A 20899-nucleotide genomic window follows, 5' to 3' on the forward strand; every position below is an offset into this window, starting at 1 on the left:
CCACATACTCTTAGATTAATATAAATGGTGGATCTCTTTTTCCACCATACTGGATTTTTGCCTTAGTCTAAATCAGTTACTTTGCTTGATGAGCAAACCTGTGGCATGTGAATGCAAGGAAGGCTTTAGACATTTAGATTATTGGACTAAGTTGATTTACTGCTTGCTAATTATTATTCACTGTTTCTTGTTAGTCATTCAGTACTATATTTAAATAAATTGTTTGGAAATAAGTTAGCTGCTTCTTGTTCAGCTTTTATTATAGAAATGAAATTCAACAAGACAAAAATTATTTATTAAAACCATACAGAAAAGGAAATTACACGGTTGATGTTGAAATGATCAAATATAAATTAAAAAAAGTCATTTGGTCAATTCAGAAGCAAGCCCAACCACTGGCTTCTTACTAGCATTGCACACAGTGCAATCAAAATCTCTTGTCAAAACCCAGCAATAACTAGCTTGAGCTCAGAATTTATGTCTACTGTGTGGGGTTTTTTTAAGTCTTTATCTCTTGTGTTTATGTATACATTATTTTAAATTAATTTATAATTTTTATGCAACATAATGGTACACAGAAAATCCTTGAGTGGCTAACTTCCAACTACCATTCACAAAGGCAGTTAAAGAAAGCAAGTCAAGAATACATTCAAGATATTTGCCTCAAGGAACACTTATTCAACCCAATTTTTTAAGGTATTACATAAATGCAACAAACTACATTTGTGTGAAAATCCAGATGTTTCTGGATAGAAATATTGTAAAGCTAAAGGAGTTTGAAGTATGACTATGCATAGAACTCAAATTAGTTTGGTTGGGTTTTTTTAAAGTTATTTCTTCAATATTTTATCTAAGCATACTACGTAGCTTTTTATAAAAAAATTAGCAATGAAATGAAAATCAGAAACAAGATCAAGTAACATATGCTGACTAGACAACTAGAAAGTTAGGATTAATTCAAAAGAGGGGAAAAAATCAACAATGAATAAATTTTTGTATGTACTTACAGATTTAAAATGCTGCTAAAGGTTCCTTACAGAATGAAAAGCATCAATAGAGAATATAGAATGAAAGAGCCTCTCTTTCACGCTGCATTCATTTGCCCAGTATCATAAAAAACCTTTAGGTAAAAGAAGCATACTGCTTTTTCTGAGCAGTGAGTGCTGGTTTGAAGACAGACTCCGTTCCTGTATCACACAGTCTCTGTAGTTAGTTTATAACTATGCAGGAAAAGCTTCAGGAGCTATGTAGTAAAAAGGAACCCACAGTCATATTGGTAGCGAGTTGCAATTGTAAGTTACTTAAATATCCATATGCGTGTGAAGTAGGAATATTTTTGTATTGGTTTAGTTACATCAGTAAGGAACCAGCAAATGATAGTGGCACAAGAACAGTCATTGCTATTATAAGATTTATTCACTAACTAAAATTAAATAAAAGCATCATCATATAAACAATCCTAATGTAAGAGTGGTGGTAAACTGCATAACACATTCTGATTAAGTGTACATGCTTATACTGTTAGTTTTCTACAAGAACATGAGCAATGTGATTTTCTTGACATCTTTTTTTCCACAGAAAATTAGTTGCAGGTACTTGCAGATTTCACTTTTTGCATTCAATACACCTGACTATTTAGACAACAAATACCTGTACCTAATCAGAAAACAAAACTACTACGCATTGTACCCTGAAAAAGTCATCATTAATTGTAATTCCCATTATAAATGCTGAGGAGAAAAAACACAGCAAATTCATTCCAATAAATGGATGGAATTATTTTTAAAAAAATAACTTCAAATTAAAAAATGTGCAAGAGGAAATTACAGTGATCATAGCTATTTCATGAGCAGAAAATACTAATCTTCTTGGATAAAACTATCACTTACGTAATTTGCTCAGACTCTTTTCCCATATACATTCATAATAATTCTCATCTGTTGCTTCATCACAGATATAATCAGAAGACAAAGATTGTTTAAGTTGTTTCCCCATCATCGCTAATTGTGTGTTTAAACAGACTAGGTTTTCCAAATTTAATATGAAAAGGACACAATCAGATTACAGAATAATGTGTAGAAAAATCCATCATATCAGTTTATTAAAAAAACTGAAATACTATTTCAAAATAAGCTTCAGGATGTGTGTGGGAGTTGCTATTATTTATGGACTCTCAGTAAAGACAACAGCCTTTAACTTTTATTTAATGCATTGGTCAACAACTGCATTTTCACTTTATCAGGTTTGCTGAGCAATAGCACAACACTAACATCAAAGTTACACATTTGATGTAATATTTTTCTGAAAGTGTGTCAACTGCAATTCATAAACATGCCTACTTGCCAACTCAATAGCTTTTATAACACTTGCAAAATTCTAACACATCAGAAAATCTTATTTACTGAAGGAACCATCTACATATACCAATCAATTGTATAGCCAAAAGGCTAAACTTTTCACTCTGATGTAAGTGTACTCCCTCAATGAATATCATCTAAACATGAAACTGTAATTCTTCCAATGACTGCTTTATGTCTAAAAATACCACTGCTGAATGCTGCAATTACATTTCTCAGCTGGAGACATCTTTCTACATTATTTTCTTGAATGCATAAGATCCAGGCTCAACAGTGTGCTAATCAGCTGCACTAAACTCTAAATGTGATCTAATTAACAAGAAACTACTCAGACTTGATTGGTGGGGTTTTTTTGTTTGCTTTTAAATCCAAGCATATCTTAATCACCTTGTCTGCCCTCCAAAGAAGAGAGTCACGAAAAAGGCATGTTCAGCCCCTATCATTACAAAATATCCTTAGGTCCTGACAACATCTACTTACTCTCAAAATAGCCTGCTTGCCCAGTAATTTCTCATGGATTCTGACTTTGAAATTTCTAGTCTTAAAACTGTTCAAAGGTAAGAAACACCTACAGCGTATATTCTCGTCACAGTGCAAGCCCTAACCATTTGAACCGTCCCTTACAGTTAGTCTGTAATGAAATGGAGAAGCAGCTCCTCACCCTCCAGTTTAGTTTGGTGAAGGAAACAATTCTGAGACTCCTGTAAAGCTTGGTTCTCTGCACTGGGAAGTTCATCATACATACAACACAGCTCTATTTGAATTGCGTGTGTTCTTTGTCTTGCAGAACAGGTTAGGAAAGATGTATGCATCAGAAGATATTTTTCCTTCTTAGATTAGCAACAACTATCTGTTAGACCAAATGTCATCTTCTGCCTCCTCTAAAATTTTTAACGTTTAACAGCACTTGTAGGAAAGAAGGATGAACACAGCAAGTGACTTCATGAGTAATCTTGTCACTAACTCTGATTCTTTTCTCTCTTGTATCAAAAGTATTCATAACAATATATAAGCTACTAAATTGAACATATGCCATATCTTTTTTTACTCACCTACGCAGTTATCACAAAGGCTGCAATGTGAGGCACGAGGTGGGCGGAAAATCTTGCAAGTAAAACAGTATTTTAGTTTCACTGTCTGTCCATTGATGATCACTTCTTTTGTTCTGGGAGGGGGGCGGTATCCTCCTGAACTGGAGCCATTTGCAATATCTAAACAGGGAAATACAATGCATTAAATTTTTCATGGGCTATGGTGTACGCACAGAACTGTCCTTGATGGCAATCTATAGCAAGTTTCAAATTCATATTAGCACACTTAAAATAACCAACATTTTCCCTTTCTCATTCTCCTAAAATAACATGTAGCAAAAAGACAGTTAATTACAAATAATATCCATACCCAATCAATTTGAATTAAAGAAACTGCTCAAACCCAATTCTCAAATGGCGACAGCTGCCTTGATCCCAAAACTCTTACACTCTCATACCCCCTAATAGTTCATAGAGAATACATTACAGACAACTATGACTACTGGTGCGGGATGGTAAAACTTGGACAAGTTATCTTTAGGATTTTCCTGATTTTTTTAGAATTCCTGTAGTAACAAAAAGTCTCTCTACGAGTGCTGCAGAAATTCTACAACCTAATATAGAATCTGCACATTTACTGAAGCTAGAGTGACTCTGTCATTAGAGCTTGGCATATGGTAGAAATAAGATCAATCATCACTTTGAGATCTCTTAAATGCTGTGACACAATGGAGCACATTCAAAATAGTATGTCATAGCTCTTGTTGTTTCAAAGTTTGAAAATCTAACTCCCAGTGTTACTTTTACACATCTTGAAGTTTGTCAGTTGCAAAAAAATAGTTTCCAACTACCTTATTTGGTACAAGCAGTGGGGTTTCGGGGTTTTGTTTGTTTGCTTGCTTGCTTTTGTTTTATTTTAGGACATCAGCATTCATTTTTCCAGCAACTAAAGGACTGATTAGGCTAAATCATTAAAGTTCAATTTTGTCCTTTAAATGTACCCAAGCTGAGCTATAGTCTGAAAGCTGAACATGTAAAAGTGGTACCTTTTTCTCAGTTTATCTGTTCATGTGTAATCATAATCAAACCAAACCACAGAAGTGAAAAAGAAACCACCCTGAATTATTACTCTTGGATAGGCAGAACAGCAAGAACAATAGGAAAGTAAAATAAATTATTTTCTAATATATGACTGAAACTACATTTCAGAGCCCCCTGCACAACTGTGTTTTAAGTTGTTCCTCCTCACTTTCATGTTGGACAAGCACGGGGCTGGATGACAGGTTACTAAAAAATCCATGACTTGTATTTGAGCTCAAAGTGTTAGAAATATCACTCACAATTAGAATTTCTGCCAGGTCTGCAAATGAATTTAGACAGCTATCGTGGTTTAGCCTACAAACTACAGCCTACAAACTACACACTTTCCGAGAGGGCAACTAGAAAGCCTGTTACTTAGCAAGGTATTCAAATTAGCAACAGCACAGATGTGTTAGCAAAGGTATAATTATACAATATGCTAGATTTGGCAGCAAATCTAGTTTAAGAAGGTCCTGTCTGCAACATGCTCACCCACTCCATAAATATGCATCAATAAAGGTACTTGTGGAACACCACTGTAAACTTGATCACTGAAACAACTGGACTTCAGAAAACCCTCTTGGAGAAGAGGGTGGAAGGAGGGGAGCAATAGCTGAGAATGATGGAATCAGGGTGTGAAGCTCCTAAGCATCCTTTACGAGAATGAGGTGGTGAATACTAAAGAAACAGCAGCTTAGAAGCAACCTACTGGACCCTGATGAGGTATAGACGTCTGCTTGTGTTCGATCTAAACCAACCCCTGCAATGTTCCTGCGATGCTGGGCCAGGTCCTGCATGGGGAAGCACGGATTACGGTGTGGCTCCCATAACAATCAATAATACTGATTTTGACCTCAAGGCCAATACTGCTTGCCACAGTATTTTTGATTAATAAGTATTGCATTACAAGCTACTAGTGTATTTACATGCTGAAGCATAACTAGACAATAACAGTTGTTTAATGTGCAATATGGACATTATCTTAAGTTTCCTTTGTTTTTGTTTTTTTACAGTTATGTTGCTTAAAAGAAATTCACTAATTAAATGACCATGATTTTAAAGCATTCTAGTATATACAAGAATTTAATGAGGTCAGTAGAAATAAATTAATTTCTTCAGGTTATAGTAAAAATCATTTTTTATTTGCTTGCATAATAGTGTATTTGTCCTCATGACACATCAGTTTTAGTCAAGTAATTTTTTATTTTTGCATTCTAATTCAGAACTGAGCTGAAAAGACGTTCTTTTGAGGGCACAGCACAACTGCGCTTATACTATTTAAAGATTTAAGGAGACATGGATGATTCCTAAATCCAGAAAACAGGGAAGAATTTCTTATAATTCAGAGATAACATTTAAAAGCTTCTATATTTACAATGAAAACTTCTTCTCTGTAGAACAAGTTATCATAGGCTGCATGAAATGCTGAAATAAATAACTTGTAGTACTAGTACAGATCTACATAAGACAATACTTTTTAGGGGAGAAAAACACCATAGTAAGTTTTTATTTTTAAAAATTCCTTATAGCTGCTTTTATAGTTAGTACCACTGAAAAGATAAATATATTTAATACCTGTACTTTCAGTGACATCATCACCAGCAGGCTTGTAATATTCTTAGTCCTTCAATAAATCCATGGGCCTTACAAAACACAGTGTTATGCCCATTTCTGACCATAGTCTGGTCAAGGCAGACTTAAATTGTGAACAAAAACATAGGTCATTAGCCCTAATCAGCTTTTTATCCAATAAAGCATTTAACATGTGCATGCATAACATGTTCATTAATAAAACAATTATTTCCATTTGATACTCATACTCAAATTTAGGTGCACAATTGTAAAAAATACTAATGAAGCCTGAATTTTGTATAGGTGTATCTTTCTGTAGTCTTAGAAACGCTGATGCATTGAATTTTGTAAAATAACACTAATATTTCAGATTTTCTTTTACAAAATCTTATTATTCCTGAATATGTACACAATCATTGAAAGAAAATTACTTAAACCAGTCAAGGTTTAGAAGAAAAATACTCTTTTTTCTAAAGAAATGTTTATGCATAAAAATGCACATTGACTAAAACCAGCATTTCCCCACCTTTCAGCAAGTTCAAAAAGTGCACCCTATTTATTTTGTTTTAAAGTGGGCTCTGGCAGAATCTCAAAGGCAACATCCCTCTTCTCTGGTGGAGAAGGGAGACTACTGGCCAGCCCATTATACTTACAACACTGATTTCCTAAGAGGATTTCCTTCCAAACCTTTGCAGGGAAGTTCAAGTTCACAGAGACAGCAAATCCTAGCTCTCTGAGGAAAATTAATCTCAAAATCCAAGGGTGAAAGCTAATGCAAATGAAATTAATGAAAACAGTCTTGCTGACTTTCCATGGACTCAGGATTTTACCCACAATCCTAAATTGCATAATCAAATTGAAAAGTCCCAGTCTTTTTGTTTATTAACAATTTTTTTCTGGAAACAAGCAACAGATCAAGGTCAAATGTGCTTGGATTTAATCAGATTTATCTAACCTAAATGTGCTAAACATGTTCTGGTGTCTCAGTGATTTTTCAGACTGTAATTATTCTTCAATTGGACTGCCGATACTTGGGTTCTAATAGAATTAAATCTTTTAATATAGGTGGTCCCTTTAAGGCACAATAAGATTAACCCTTAGGGATTCACGTTCCCCAAATAAACCTGTGTTTGACCACTATTTTTTAATGTTTCTCTCTTCCAATCCATTACTGATGTAGTGATGCAAGTTATTTTACAAAAAGGGTAAAATATTCCCACTAATGGGATTGTCTACCATTCTCTCTAACACATTTTATAACTTCTCTAGCAGCGTTAAATGTTCATGCACTAGATGGGGCTCCAGCATTTTTGTTACCCTAATGCAAAACCCCCAAACATACAATCCATATCCTTGCAGGACCAAGGTACCTGAACTGCTGCAAGAAAGTCACTTTAAGTATTTAGTTGAGATACAGCAGTCTAGCAACCTTCTAATGTGACAGCAAACTCCACTTAGATCTCTCACATTATTAAGCTGAAAACAAATGGAACGTGCTGTTTAGATGAGACACAGAGGCTGGAACTTGGTATACGTATCACCAGGATTCTGCCGCTCAATCAAGCATTTGTGGTTTTGGTCAATTTTCCTAAGATCCTAGGACAAACAGTCCCTAGAAGTTCTCTCTACATTGTCTCTTCACAAAATTAACAATCATATCATGCAAGGTTTGCTGTCAACTTTAAAGGGACACAATTTCAATCTTCAAACAATATCATTAGAAAAATCAGTAACTTGTAGTTGTAATGTTTCCTGCTAAGAAAAACAGATAATGCAATGAAAAAAATCTTTATGTGTGACTTATATAACATCTGAAAAAAAAAAAGTGAAAAGAAAAAAGCCCTGCAAAAATACAAACCTCTAAGAAATGTCTTCCTCTGTGTGTAACCACTTAAATCTAAGCTACATATTTAACAAAAGTGGGCTACAAGAGGAAAGAGTAATTTTTTTTTTTTCTTAGGGAAAAGACCTTAATCAAATAAAATTTTCTTGCTTCCAGACAGTAATCTCAGGGGCAAACAATACTGGGAACCTGGCTTAGACTGAAAACAGCAGCTGCTAACTGCATTCTTTACATAATTCTTCATCTAATAGCCAACAAGAGATACTGACCAAATATTGCTCCTAACTTTAGATAAAATATTTATTGCCTTGATTTCTGAAAAACCTATGTATTTTTTTTAAGAGTAGAATTGCATCATCATCTTGAAGTCTAAAACTTAATGTGAAAGGTATTCTCACTCCCAGAAAGAAATGTAATCTTTAGTGATTGGCTGAGGGAAATAAGCATAGAGAGTAAGAGCTTTCTGAAAGACTTACCTGATGCACAAAGTAACTTCACTAAATTTATTTTAAGAATGCTGTTTAAAGCATGCAATATCAGGTATGACTATAAGCCTATCAAGCTGGTATCTCACCGTTGGAGAGAAAGCAAATATACCCAATGTTGCACCCACAAGCGGTATCGTATTTGTCCAGGCTATTGTCAATTCTATGAAATGCTGTAGCTGTGGCACAGATTTAATTTTATACAGTTCTAAGGAAATCAAATTGTACATTTCAAAACAAATGAAAGACAGGCAAGGAACTGTGGAGAGGTCTCAAATGTAGTCTTGAGCATCAATGAAAATTAGAGAGCCAAGACAAAAACAACTTCCAGTGGTGGCGCGCTGGTGTAGCTAATATACTGAGTTCAGGGCTTTTCACAAGGCAAAAGAAAGCAAGCAGAAATGGTGAACTGCCCTGAGCTGATTGTACAGAATAAATGAAGAAGATACACATAAGTTAACACAGTTACCCTGAAGAACAATCCAAAGCATTTCCTTGCTACAAATGGGCCTTTTTAAGGCTGGAAGGATAAATTACCATGATCATCTTTTTAGTTATTTGTATCACCTCTCCAATGCAAAAAAGATCAATATCGTGAAAAAATTATTCATCTTGTATACATCAAATGGACCAAGGCTTTCCTATCTGTGAAATCTGTTCTCCTGGCTTTGGTTATCCTTTTAAAGATAAGCTTTTAGAAGTTTATTATCCTATAAACTTTTTTCCATTTGAGGTGACTTCACAGTAAACTAACCACAAGAGACATATATCATAACTGCAAAGAAGTTACAAAATAAGGCTGCTCCTAGTTTTCATGTTCCCATAGAAACAACAGCCACTCTCAATACAGTATTTTGTGTGATTGCAGAACCCATGCTTATATGCACCATGAAAAGGATGCAGCTACCATTGGAGTTGCCCTGGAAAAAAATTACCTTTCATTTTTCATGAAAGTTATAATCAAAGTGAAAATACTATATTGACAAGCTTAATTTCCCATTTAGGAAAAAAAAAGTCCCAATGCAATTAACTGAGATTATAGCACTTTTATAGCAAATAACCCTATGTTATCTTCAGCAATTTTGTATTACACACACCTCATGCACCTAGTTACTTTTGTTCTATTATGTTAAATGAAAAAATACTAGAGTATTTTAAGACTTATGCTCCCCCCCTGTTAGACCAAACATATATTTCTTAAATATTTTCTTACAGGTCATGTTTTCTAGACTTCTCTGTTTTGCTGCCTTCCTCTTGAGTTCCCACACATGGTGTCAAAAACTGGATAGTGAACTGAGCCCTCATCACCACTAGGTATTGCAGAATGTCACTACTTCTGGTTTATGTAATGACTCTTCTTCTAATGTATCCCCAAAAGAATTTCCCCTTTCTGTCATGAGATCATGATGCTGACTCAATCTGTTTGTGGATAATACTCAAATCCCCTTTTACTGTACCATTCACTACTTAGATCCCTTTTTGTAGTATTTGATTTCCATTTGTAATCATGCATTTCGTATTTGTTCCCAAAAATTATTAAAATAATTTAATTATTTTAAAAATAATTAAAAAAAAAAATCAAGCCAGGTGCTTGGAAATTTCCCCAATTCAACATCAACTTCAGAATTAAGAGTGAAGCATATTCCCTTTACCTTGAGCCCACAATCAGACTCTGCAAGATCCTACCTGATCATTTGCCATTTGCCACTAGAGTGTCTTTCCAGAAAGTTGCTCATTGACTTTGTGGTAATTTCATCTAGACCTTATTTCCAAAATTTATATAGAAAGAATCCTATGCAGGACATTATAAAGAGCTCTATTACAGTCAAAATTCAGCACATCTGCTTCTTCTTTTCCACCAAGACAGTTACTCTTTCAATGAAGGACATCTGTTTGGTTACACTTGATTTGCTCTTGTAATATTTTGCTGCTTGTTTTGAATCTTAAGTGGCCATAAACCCCACCCCTGTCAGCCCCAATTCTTAAAATTTTATTATTTAGCAGTTTGCTCTATGTCTTTCCAGACAGAGAATAGTTTCTAGCAACAAAGTAGACATTTCTATTAGAGTATAATATCAGATAGACAGATATAGATACAGTAGATTGACAGGTTTTACTTTTTACTACTACTTTTCCTCTTCCAACCTGCACTTCCTATGAGCTGACAAAAGGTGTGCAAGTTCTCTTCTGAGATCAGAGTGTTGAATTCTTCAGATTGTCCTCTGTTATTCCTCATTTCCCAACTACACAGCATGCCTCCAGCTTCTCTTTGTTCCTCTGACCTCTAACAGAACCTGTCCTGTTTTCTTCTGTTCCTTGCTGGTTGTAACAGACTTTATTTCCCTTTTGCCTTTCCCACACTTTCCTGGTATTCTTGTGTCACCTCTATACTCATCTTTGGAAACTGCCTCCACTTCTGATACAAGTATCTTTATGACTACAATCTTCATTAAACTAAAACACAGACAGAATGGCCTTTCAACTATGCTTCCCCACCTTCCTCTGTATGGGGACAGCTTGAGGATGTGCATTTAATATAATATTTTTCAATAACAGAAGTCCCTTTCACTTTGTGGACATTTTTTTTTTCCAATTCCTTTTTGTTTTGCTATGAACACAGATGGAGGCTGGGCTATTACCACCTCACCAAATCCTCAAGAAACAACCGCTTTCCATTCCTGTACCCTGGTGGTGGAAACAGCAGCATCACAGCTCTGTTAGTCCTCCATCTTCACCTGGAAAAAGGTGATAGCCTAGGTGGGAACATTTCCCACTGTCAGCGTGACCATCCTGTTTCCAAAAAGTCACCTGAATGAAGTACCAGCAGTTGCTTTAAAAGGTCTTATATTGAGATCTGTTCTCCTTAATCAGCTCATCCTATTCTATGCTTTCTGATGTACAAAAATAAAGTTTAATAAGCTTTAAAAACTTCAAAATAGCATTCTTAAATCAGAATTCTTCCTCTTGGGACATAACAGTTTCTCACTGCATCTGTAATAATTTCTGTGAGGCTGCTTCCCAAAGAGACAGGTAGGGCAGAGTAAGACTCAAGTATCTAAGAAAAACTTGAATAAAGTAAAAGCCACAGATTGGACATGGTATATGCATGATTTTTAGAAAAGAAACAATTTGGTAAAGGTATTATTTTTACATGATTTATCTGAAGAATCTCTTGCCTAGAAGTATATTACTGTTAATCTTGCACCCCATCTTTATAAGGCACCTCAAGTTCAAAGGTACAGCATCTTCCAAGGCAATTAAACCAGAATGATAGATTTGGAACACGTAGAAGTTTTCTTTTGAATTGCAGGAGCCATCCAGCTTTTCATGGCACACAGATGACACTCCACTAAGTTACATCTTTTTAGGGCACATTAAAAATATATATTTTAACAGTATGAGGATATTTCTCCTCATCTGCATTGTTGATCCCAGAATCACAATTTTAGGGCAAAAGGATTTGTTATAGCTACCTAGCCGGTTCTTCTCCATTAGACTTGCCATAAGCCTTCCTGCTTGGGAAGCTGAGCCCAAATTCCACATTTGCTGGCAATATAGTTCCTCGCTTCAAGACTCCCTTGGTCCTTTTTGGAAGATTTTCGCTACTGCTGAGGGAAAGACAGTGGTTTTGGATCAGCAGTCTGAACCTGTGAAGCAAGTCTTGTGCTACCACTTTTGTAAAAAACCTGTAAACGCAAGTTCTGAAACAGTCAAATATGGAAACATTTTGACTCTTCTAATCAACTTTTTAATACAATTTCCGTCTTTTTTTCAGTATCCAATTTATATTTTTCCTTTTGTATTTAAACAAAACTCTGTATCTGACAGACTCTTTCTTTAAGGAAAAATTATTATTGCCAACTGCTTATTTGAAATAATTTATTTCCTGGTTTAGATCACCATTTCTTTGAACACAGGGTAAATAAGCAATTCCTTGAACAGGAACCTGTGCCTGTATTTTGGACTAAAGCCAGTACCTTATTCTAGGTAAAGGATTCCTTGAAAGAGATCAATGAAACTAGACGATAACACAGATTAGGAAAAGGTCCTAAATGAATGCTTCATTATATTTTTATGCTAACAAAAAAAAATGTCCAAACAAAAAACAAACAATAAAAAAGAAAAGACTTGAGTTTTTGTAACCTAAGCTATATACCTTATTTCTGAGGTTTTCAGATGCTGAAGCAAGATGATTCAACTACTTCTGAAGCTTGGATGAATAGCAAACATTTTAATACCTCTATCATATTAGAGGATTTGAAGAAAGGAGCTGAAACCTAGCACATGCTGTAGCCTTTCAGCTTAGCATGCAACTTTTTCTGCACAAATTTTGGCAGAAGAAAGATAGGCAGGGTGGGGGGAGGTCACAGTTTAGATAATTCCCTAGCTCTTAACAAGCTGCTGCAGAGGTTAACTTTCAGATTTCTTTACTGCCAAGCATAGGTTAACTCCATTTACGAACAGATGATGAACACTCCATCACGGCAGAGAAACTAAGGATGTCACATTCTAGCAGAACTGAGTTTATTGGAGACTGTTGCAACCTAACACTAAGGGCAAGGAACCTGGCTCTCCCTCCTACCACCTCCACAAAAAAAGAGGATGCACCTGCCCAACACAGAGAAAGGAAAAGCTTTGAGGAAATCCCATCACAGAAACACAAGGTGAGTAAAAAGCAGAGTGGAAGGATGAGAAGAGGAAGGAGTGACAGACAATAAAAGATGCAACCAAGTAGGATCCAGATAAAAGCCAAGCAGGCAGGCCTGAACAGAAGTACAGGGAAAAACTCACAGTGTATGTACCTAACACGCAATACAAATAAGAGGCAGAAAAGAGCCCCAGAGTGGACTCTATACCCCAGAAAGCACAGGATTCTCCAGAAACAGGAACCAAAACCTGAAGAACTTTTTGGAACAAACTGCATTAACTTGGTTTTGTGTCAAGGCCCTAATAACAAGAAGTGCATTGTTGTAGTGCTGCCTTCTGCCTTACCTGTCTAGGTTTCCATTACTCAAAACAACAACTTAACTGCTCCTTGTGATTTTTTTGCATGTCTTTATAACCACTGGATTATGAAAATAATCTATCTGTAAAGCCACTTTCTATGCCAATTAACAAGCATTCAAAATACCTCATCCTTCAAATGGAGCCAAGAACACAACTCAGTTATTATTTATAGCCTGTTTATACATCTGCCATTCTATAAGAATAGAGAATTAAACTGCACATCAAAAAAGTTCTAAAGGGACTATTATACCACATCCGTTTTAAAACCACAGATACAATTAAATATTGCATATATAGGTACTGGATTTAAAAACTGAATCATTACTTTGCTGTGGTTAAACTGGGAAAAATCCTTTCATAAAAGCGTATTTAAAACATGATTTACAGAACACTACAGATTTCACCAAGTAGCTGAATATAGTGGTAAAAAACATGTCATAGCAAGATAACTAAATCCTGATATCTACTCTTCAACAACTCACTTGCAATCTCATTTAGCAGACCACCATCATTATCATCTTTATATGTAATTACTGAAAAGATAAATTTCCGTTAGAAATCCCATCTGCTTTACATAAAAAGAATAGGCTATACAAGTTTTTGTTCTGAAAATTTTTTCCTCTACTGCACCATCATTATTAATGGTAGATAAACAGCAAGTAACTTCCAGCAGCAGCTTCATTAATGGATTTTAATTTCATTTTCTGCCTAAGAGACTCAAGAAATTCAAAGAAACAGACACAGAAATGGAAAAGTAGCTACAGAGATGAAAGCGAACACAAGACAGTACTTAGATGGATACTATTATTCTTATCAGCCTCTTCCCCTCCCCTCTGTTCCTTTCTCAAATGCAGGTGTGAAAGCCTCCCACTGTTTAGGAAGATTTTATTTCATTAATTTTCAAACAGGTTAGGGAATTAGGGCTATGGTTTTTCTATAGCTGAACTATCAGCCGCCAATGGCACAGTTCAAAACCCCATACCTGTCCTTCTCTTCTAAACTGACGACCATTTGTTTTCGCTCAAACTGTTCTCAGTAAGGGAAGGAAAACCAAGTATATCCTTACTTTAACCAGAGTTAAGATAACTACCCTCAAATACATTTTTCTTCATATACAGTTATGCTCCAACTTTTCCTTACAATGATCTGACATTATAGTAGGGATAAGATATTCTCTCAATCATCAATGCCTGTCTCATCACAGAGAAAAACAAAACAAAACAGAACATCAGCAGTAAAAAGCCAAATGATTTGTCTGCAAGTCTTGCTTCTAACCAACTTTGAAATTCTATCCTTAGCCAAAAATGGGTTTAAAGAAATCTATTAACTTAGTAAGTGAAAGAAAAATGGTTGGCTTAGACACAAATGTCTTCCCTTCTCCTAGTTCTGGTTTAAATGTACTTCGTGAGAGCAGACTTCCATACAGTGTCGTCCTATGGTGGTCCAACCTTTTCCTAATGAGAACCTCTTCTGATTAGGTTCAGCAGTGTCTCACAGCGTGCTGCTTTTCTGAGAAGGTAAAAGGACAGCTAACACAAATAGGTTGGCTATATGCATATAAGTAAGATAGCATGTGTGGTGTTCAGTAGAAATAGGTGATAATTTAAAAACAAGCTTGGTATTCATCTAATAATTGTTGTTTTCCTTTGTAAACTACCTTTAAATGCTAAATTTGATAAAGGGGGAATTTAACTAAAAACATACAGCTTTTTTTTTCTTAATTTAAACTTTTAAAAGTATCATTCATGTTTTGTTTTATTTTATTTAGAAAGCAGCACTGCTTCCTTTATTAAATGTCTTAAGTAACTCATATCAGATATAATAAACATCTACTTTTATTGTTTGGAAATGGCTTAGATTCTGTTATTTATCATTAGGACAGCAGAGACCAGGATGATGACTGGCAAATTAAGACTATTTGTGCTTCACCACAAGAGGAGTAAAAAAAAAAAAAAAAAAAAAAAAAAAAAGGAGTGCTGGGATTGCTGGCATGAAACAGCTAGGAGAGGTCATGGTGGCACAGCCAAGAAGTGTAAAGGTTTAACAGAAATCTAAGTTTTTCAAGTAAGTCTTATGGAAAGTATTCAATTAGAAATTTTAAACAATTGTTTATGTACAAATTAGAACACAATTTTACGATATAAAGGGGCATTCCTTTTTGGCAACACTAAGGAATATACCTGCCTGAATTCCATCCTCCTCCCACACATTATTCCTACAGAGACAATAACTTTTTCTGAGAAGACGTAGAGGCAAAAAAAGATGAGGGAAGGGGAAATTATAACTTTTCCAATATTTCCGCAAATAGTTCTGAAATGCTTCCCCCCCTTCCATCCTTTCCTTCCCAGCTATAAAAATAATCCCATTACCCATTACCCACTTCTGTGCAGCACTTTACATACTCAGTATTTGATTCTGAAAAATATTTGCACTGACAGCACTGGCAAAAGCTAAAAAATAAGCTCTAAAATCATTCTTCCTAAGAAATCTGTTACTTTTCCCAACAACACAAATTTGAACTTTGGCATCTGTTTTCCACATATCTGGATTCTGTGAATATTAGGAATTCTTCTATTACACAAGCAAGGACTGAGATTATTGTGTTTGAAGAGAATTCCAGTTCCTCAGTATAAACACATTCCATATCCATTTTTAATGTTTGTGGTTTGTTTTTGGTTGGGTTGTTGGTTGGGTTTTTTTTGTTTGTTTGTTTTGGTGGGGGTTTTTTTAGAGTGTAGTGAGAATACAGCTTCACAATGCTCCTCCATTTCTGATTTAATTTCTTTATGGCATATAAGGGCAGGAGATTTTCTTTTTAAATAATCTAGAGTGCCATATCCAAAAGTAAGCAAACAAAACAAACTTATACAAATTTAAATTAATCCATCTGTGATGGAGCTATCCGGGTCATCTAGGATCTAACAGTTTTCTTCCCTGTATACATGTACGGTGTGGTCCTTGCCCAAAGCTAAGTCCTGCCTGGCTGAACGTACCCTTCTTCCTGTCATGGCAATGACACCTGGCTCCTGGCTCTGCACAATTAGTCCAAAAAACGTAAAAAAGCAATGTAGGTTTTCGTCCTGCAATGTGAATGTCAGCAGAATACACTAGTTTTGGAAAGCTATACATCTCAGACTTCACACACCCATGAGAAAAGATTTCCTCCCCACAAAGTTCAATGACCATGTTACATGATCATACATTTCCAAAAGCCTCAAACCTAAGCAAAGAGCATACAGAGTAAGTACAATGAGTTACTGCACATAGCATGCTGCAAATGTGTGGATTCCACTTCAGAACTCAAATCCAAACACTGTGAAAAACACAAAATTCTGTTTATTATGCAGACACCTTTTTATCTTAACACACAACATAGCATAACAGCTGTGGTCAGAACCTTCCAAATCCGGTGAAAACAAAATTCTCTCACTGTAGTGATGATCAGTGAACTCATCACTATATCTTGAAATCCTACTTCTTCTTAAAATAATCCATACCAAAGATAACATGCATCTTTCCAGAAAATAAAACCATTCCTCCTCCTCTGACAGCAGTTTTCTGAAACTGAGCCTTTTGGACAAGAGTTTTTTTAATTGCAGTGAAACCATTAGACTCAAACAATCACTGAAGTATGTATGTATTTAAAAACAAACTTGTTTTCTGCTGCTAAAGGGTCATAAGGCCCTAAAACAGTGAATCTAAGTCAGCACCTTTTTGTTCTACCTTAACAATATTTCTTTGTCCAATAGATCTCTTAAGTGGAAGATATAGCTGCGTGATGTGCTTACTGTCTCTTAACAGCTAAGTAGTAAGAGGAAACTAATGCTATATTGTTAACATTTTCCTGTTTTGACCTGAATTCTCTTATTGTTCCTACTTACATGGGCATGGTTCACAATGTGATTTTGCTGCACAGAAACTACATTTGCTTTCTGAGGAAACTAAACTAGAACTTCTGCTCCATGTGTACATCGAATGAACTCTTCCCCATATCATGGTGTTAGAGTCTAAACCAATGACTTTGCCCCTCAGACATTTTCACCAGTGCCTTGTGGAGGACATACAGTCTACAGAAACAGAAAAAAGCTAGTCTGAAGTAAAACCCTCAAATTCACACTCTATAGATGCAGAAGCATCTGCAACTGCTGTAGTGCACTCATTTGCTTCTACTGCCTTAAATTATTTGTCACAGTAAACAAAGCCTAAGACTGTACTATAGTATTAAACCCCACAGGTATTTCTCCTGTGCTTGCATAAACCTGTTACCTGTCTTTTCAATTACATGAGTGAGTGTTCCTCTGAAATTGCTTCAGAAAATGGGATTTCCATTGACTATCATATCGAAGCAGATAGAGCAGCCTTTAGTAAGCTTTAGTAGCTTACTAAAAAATAAACAAACCCACTGTTGATGAAGCAGCTCTGCAAACTCATCCTGTTTTTTCTTATCCAGGTAGCACATTTCAGCTATTTGGCATATTTGTAGATGTAGAAAATCCAAAATTAGAATTTAGTTAACAATTCTCTGGCTAAATGAGGCTGATTAAAATCTAGTTCACTCTCCTTTAATTGTTCTGGCTTTACACAGATAAAAAATAGTAACATTTTATTACTGTTACTGAAGAAAAATCTTCCCAAGACCGCATCAACTTACAAGACTGTATATTAACAGAGAGACTTATCTGACTCTTTCACAATATAAATAACAACATAATTAAATTCAGTTAAACTCTGAGGGTGCATTACTTTAAAAGATGCACAACTGTAGAACCTTTGCAATATCAGCTTTCTTGCCAAAAACACTTCAGAAAGTATTCTCTTGTGCACCACAGAGAAACTTCTACCAGACTTGCTGAAAAGTATTTACAGTAGTAACTATCACTCTCCAAGGCAAGGATTTTGTTTACTATCTTTCTTGGTGAAGAACCGATCAACCATCTTTCCACAGGAATCACTGCAATGTCATCAGACATGACAACTCCAGAACAATTACTGTGGCAAGATAGGAGTAACTCCTCCCATGAGCAGAGCAGCACACTGCCTTCACACAGTACATGCACCCTCGGGAGGAAAGCGAAGAGACAACAGACCTTCAGTGTTACCTATTTGTCTCTCTAGATCTGCTGCTTCGTCTGGTGTTGCACGTGGGAGGACACCAGGATCACTGAAACTAGTACGCAGCAGGGTCCCCATCACGAAAAAGAAAAGAATCCCACCAATTGCAGGTATAGCAGGTGTAATCTTCTCTGACAAATATGGACAACTGGAAAAAGAAAAAAAGATAAAACATAATCAATAACACATAGTGCAACTTGCTTTTAAAAACTGTTTACCATTATAAATGTGTATGAAGAATTCACTTTCTTCTATTGATACATTACTTGTCTTGGAATGTTTATTGAAGCTGAAGTTTCTGTTTATGTGTTCATGACACTTCTGAAATTTCTCATAATCTGTTTAATATAATAAAGGTCCAAACAGCATAATAATGAGCTCACTATTATGCAATACTCATTTACATAAGAAAATAAAATATTTTTACTACAGAATATTATAAGGGTATATATTTGTTCATCTACTGCCCAATTACATAAAGTAAATTGGGGGGGAAGGGGAAATAGCCTGAAGATATTCAGCAATAAAAAGCAAAACACGTACCATGATGAAATAAGCCACAATGAAAAATGTAATTAAGTCTATAAAATGAATTCATAGTCCATCACAAAGATGATGCTCAAGAACTTACACCTGTGACACATTCCTTGAATAGCCTTGGTGTATATCAATATTATAACAACACTACTGATTCGCTATTTCAATCTATTTCTTGTAACTTGGTAAGCTTGTTTACTCATTTACAAAGATGAGTGCAAACAGCAGTGCAACACACCTGGAAATGAAACAATTCAAGGGGGGTCCAGGGCAACATCCACAGCCCTTTACCAGCACAAAAGGCTCTATATGCTTACCAGATTTACAATATACATGCAGGGCTTAAGATTGGATCACGGTTTTAGCAAATTTTCCTCTATGCTTCACATGTAATAAAATCAAAATGGGCAGAAGCATTGGAATCTAAACAACACACAAATATAAGTATCTCTTTACAGTTGTGCAAAAAGAAGGGACATGAACAGTTAGACCTTTCACAGTATACCACTCCTGTTAGATAATGAGTCATACAATAAGCACTGCAGGATCATCTTAGAAAACACACAGGCTGAGGACTCTCTTTATAGCTCTTGTATTAAGTAGAGGGGGCTAACACAGAGATGGCTTCATACATTTCTGATGTCTGCAGGACAAGTCATAAAATAAGCCTAAAACCAACATAAGCCAAAACCCAACAAGTTCTGGGCCTTAGGGCTTCATCTAAAGCTTCCAGGTATCAATCACGTTTAATTAACATCGTCTTCTCTGTTTCTGCTGACTGCCTTAAATGATGACTCAGACGCATGAGCTTTTGCACTGCAAGTCAGTTAACCTCATTGGAACGTTAACTCTGAGCAAGTGATGACAACGTCAGCTTCACTGTCCATCACTTCTGCCGACGGGATGGGGAAAGAATGGAAACGTTTTTCATACCAGCTACCATGTACCAAGCATTTATCTCCCTGCATAATCCTGTTACATGTACTTGGCTGTTTCTTTGAACGCCATGGGTTTCATGGATACAAGGAGTCCAAACGCATTACATGGTGCATCATACCATCACTGAGTGGAATTCATCTTTCACCCTACATGAATGTAATACTACAAGTGTAACAAGTTATGAAGGATTAAAAAGACAACTGGGTATAAAAAAAGGCAAGGGGCAAGAGATACTGTAGTTTCATATAATAAATAGACTGTTTAAATACTAGGAAATGTACTTTAACTGCACACTTTTAGAAAATCTGTGTCAAAGACCCAGATTTATGAAATCAGTGCTAACTAAAGGAAGCAGCAGCAAGACAGCCGGTAGATATAAGCCTTGCTCCCTTCATGTCAGAGAAGTCAGTCAGAATGAACAACCAAAGAGCAGCTTTCATACCCCATAAGCATTCTATTGCTCAATTTATTTCTTGCCACAAAGGATTACTCAAATCAAAACTACTGTAATATGCTCAGACAAGAGTACAAACAGGCTGCAACAATGTATTTCTAAAAGGATTAGAGGGAACATGTACATTAATGAACACTAAATATAGCACAGTGCTATTATTCTTCCATTGCATTATTCATTACACATACCAAAGAAATTGCAACTGTGATGAAGTCTGTTGACCAAACAAGAGCTGTATGTGTGTGAAAGGTACCATGAGATAATGTCAGGGCAGCACAGCAGGCACAATACAATTTAGACAGGTGCCAATGCAAAACCAGCAATGGCGTCTACAAATCTCAAATTCTCAGTGATACTCACACAATGGAAACGGAGGGGTCATCATAACAATGACATGTTTGCTTTTAACAATAATTTCATAGGGAATTGGTAGAAAGAACAAATTCCTGTGCTGAAATACTGAGAAAGTTTTGCATTACCAA

The 20899-nt window shown here is 35.7% G+C and overlaps 1 protein-coding gene across 8 annotated transcripts in view; it reads right to left on the reverse strand.

The window, feature by feature from the left end:
- ZDHHC14 (zinc finger DHHC-type palmitoyltransferase 14) overlaps nucleotides 1–20899 on the reverse strand; it is a 118300-nt gene that overhangs the window by 38463 nt on the left and 58938 nt on the right. For 6 of the 8 annotated variants that reach the window (XR_008576241.1, XR_008576240.1, XM_054819163.1 and 3 more), the window contains exons 2-3: nucleotides 18463–18635; nucleotides 3410–3568 (exon numbers count right to left, since the gene is read on the reverse strand). Coding sequence is in view for 6 of the 8 variants with exons in the window: in XM_054819163.1 (XP_054675138.1) it covers nucleotides 3410–3568; nucleotides 18463–18635 (332 nt within the window). In the remaining 2 variants the exon portion in view is untranslated. The remainder of the gene's footprint in view (nucleotides 1–3409; nucleotides 3569–18462; nucleotides 18636–20899) is intronic. The other 2 variants (XM_054819161.1, XM_054819159.1) reach the window with 1 other exon arrangement.

This window comes from Grus americana, chromosome 3 (assembly GCF_028858705.1).
Source record: "Grus americana isolate bGruAme1 chromosome 3, bGruAme1.mat, whole genome shotgun sequence".
NCBI lineage: Eukaryota > Metazoa > Chordata > Aves > Gruiformes > Gruidae > Grus > Grus americana.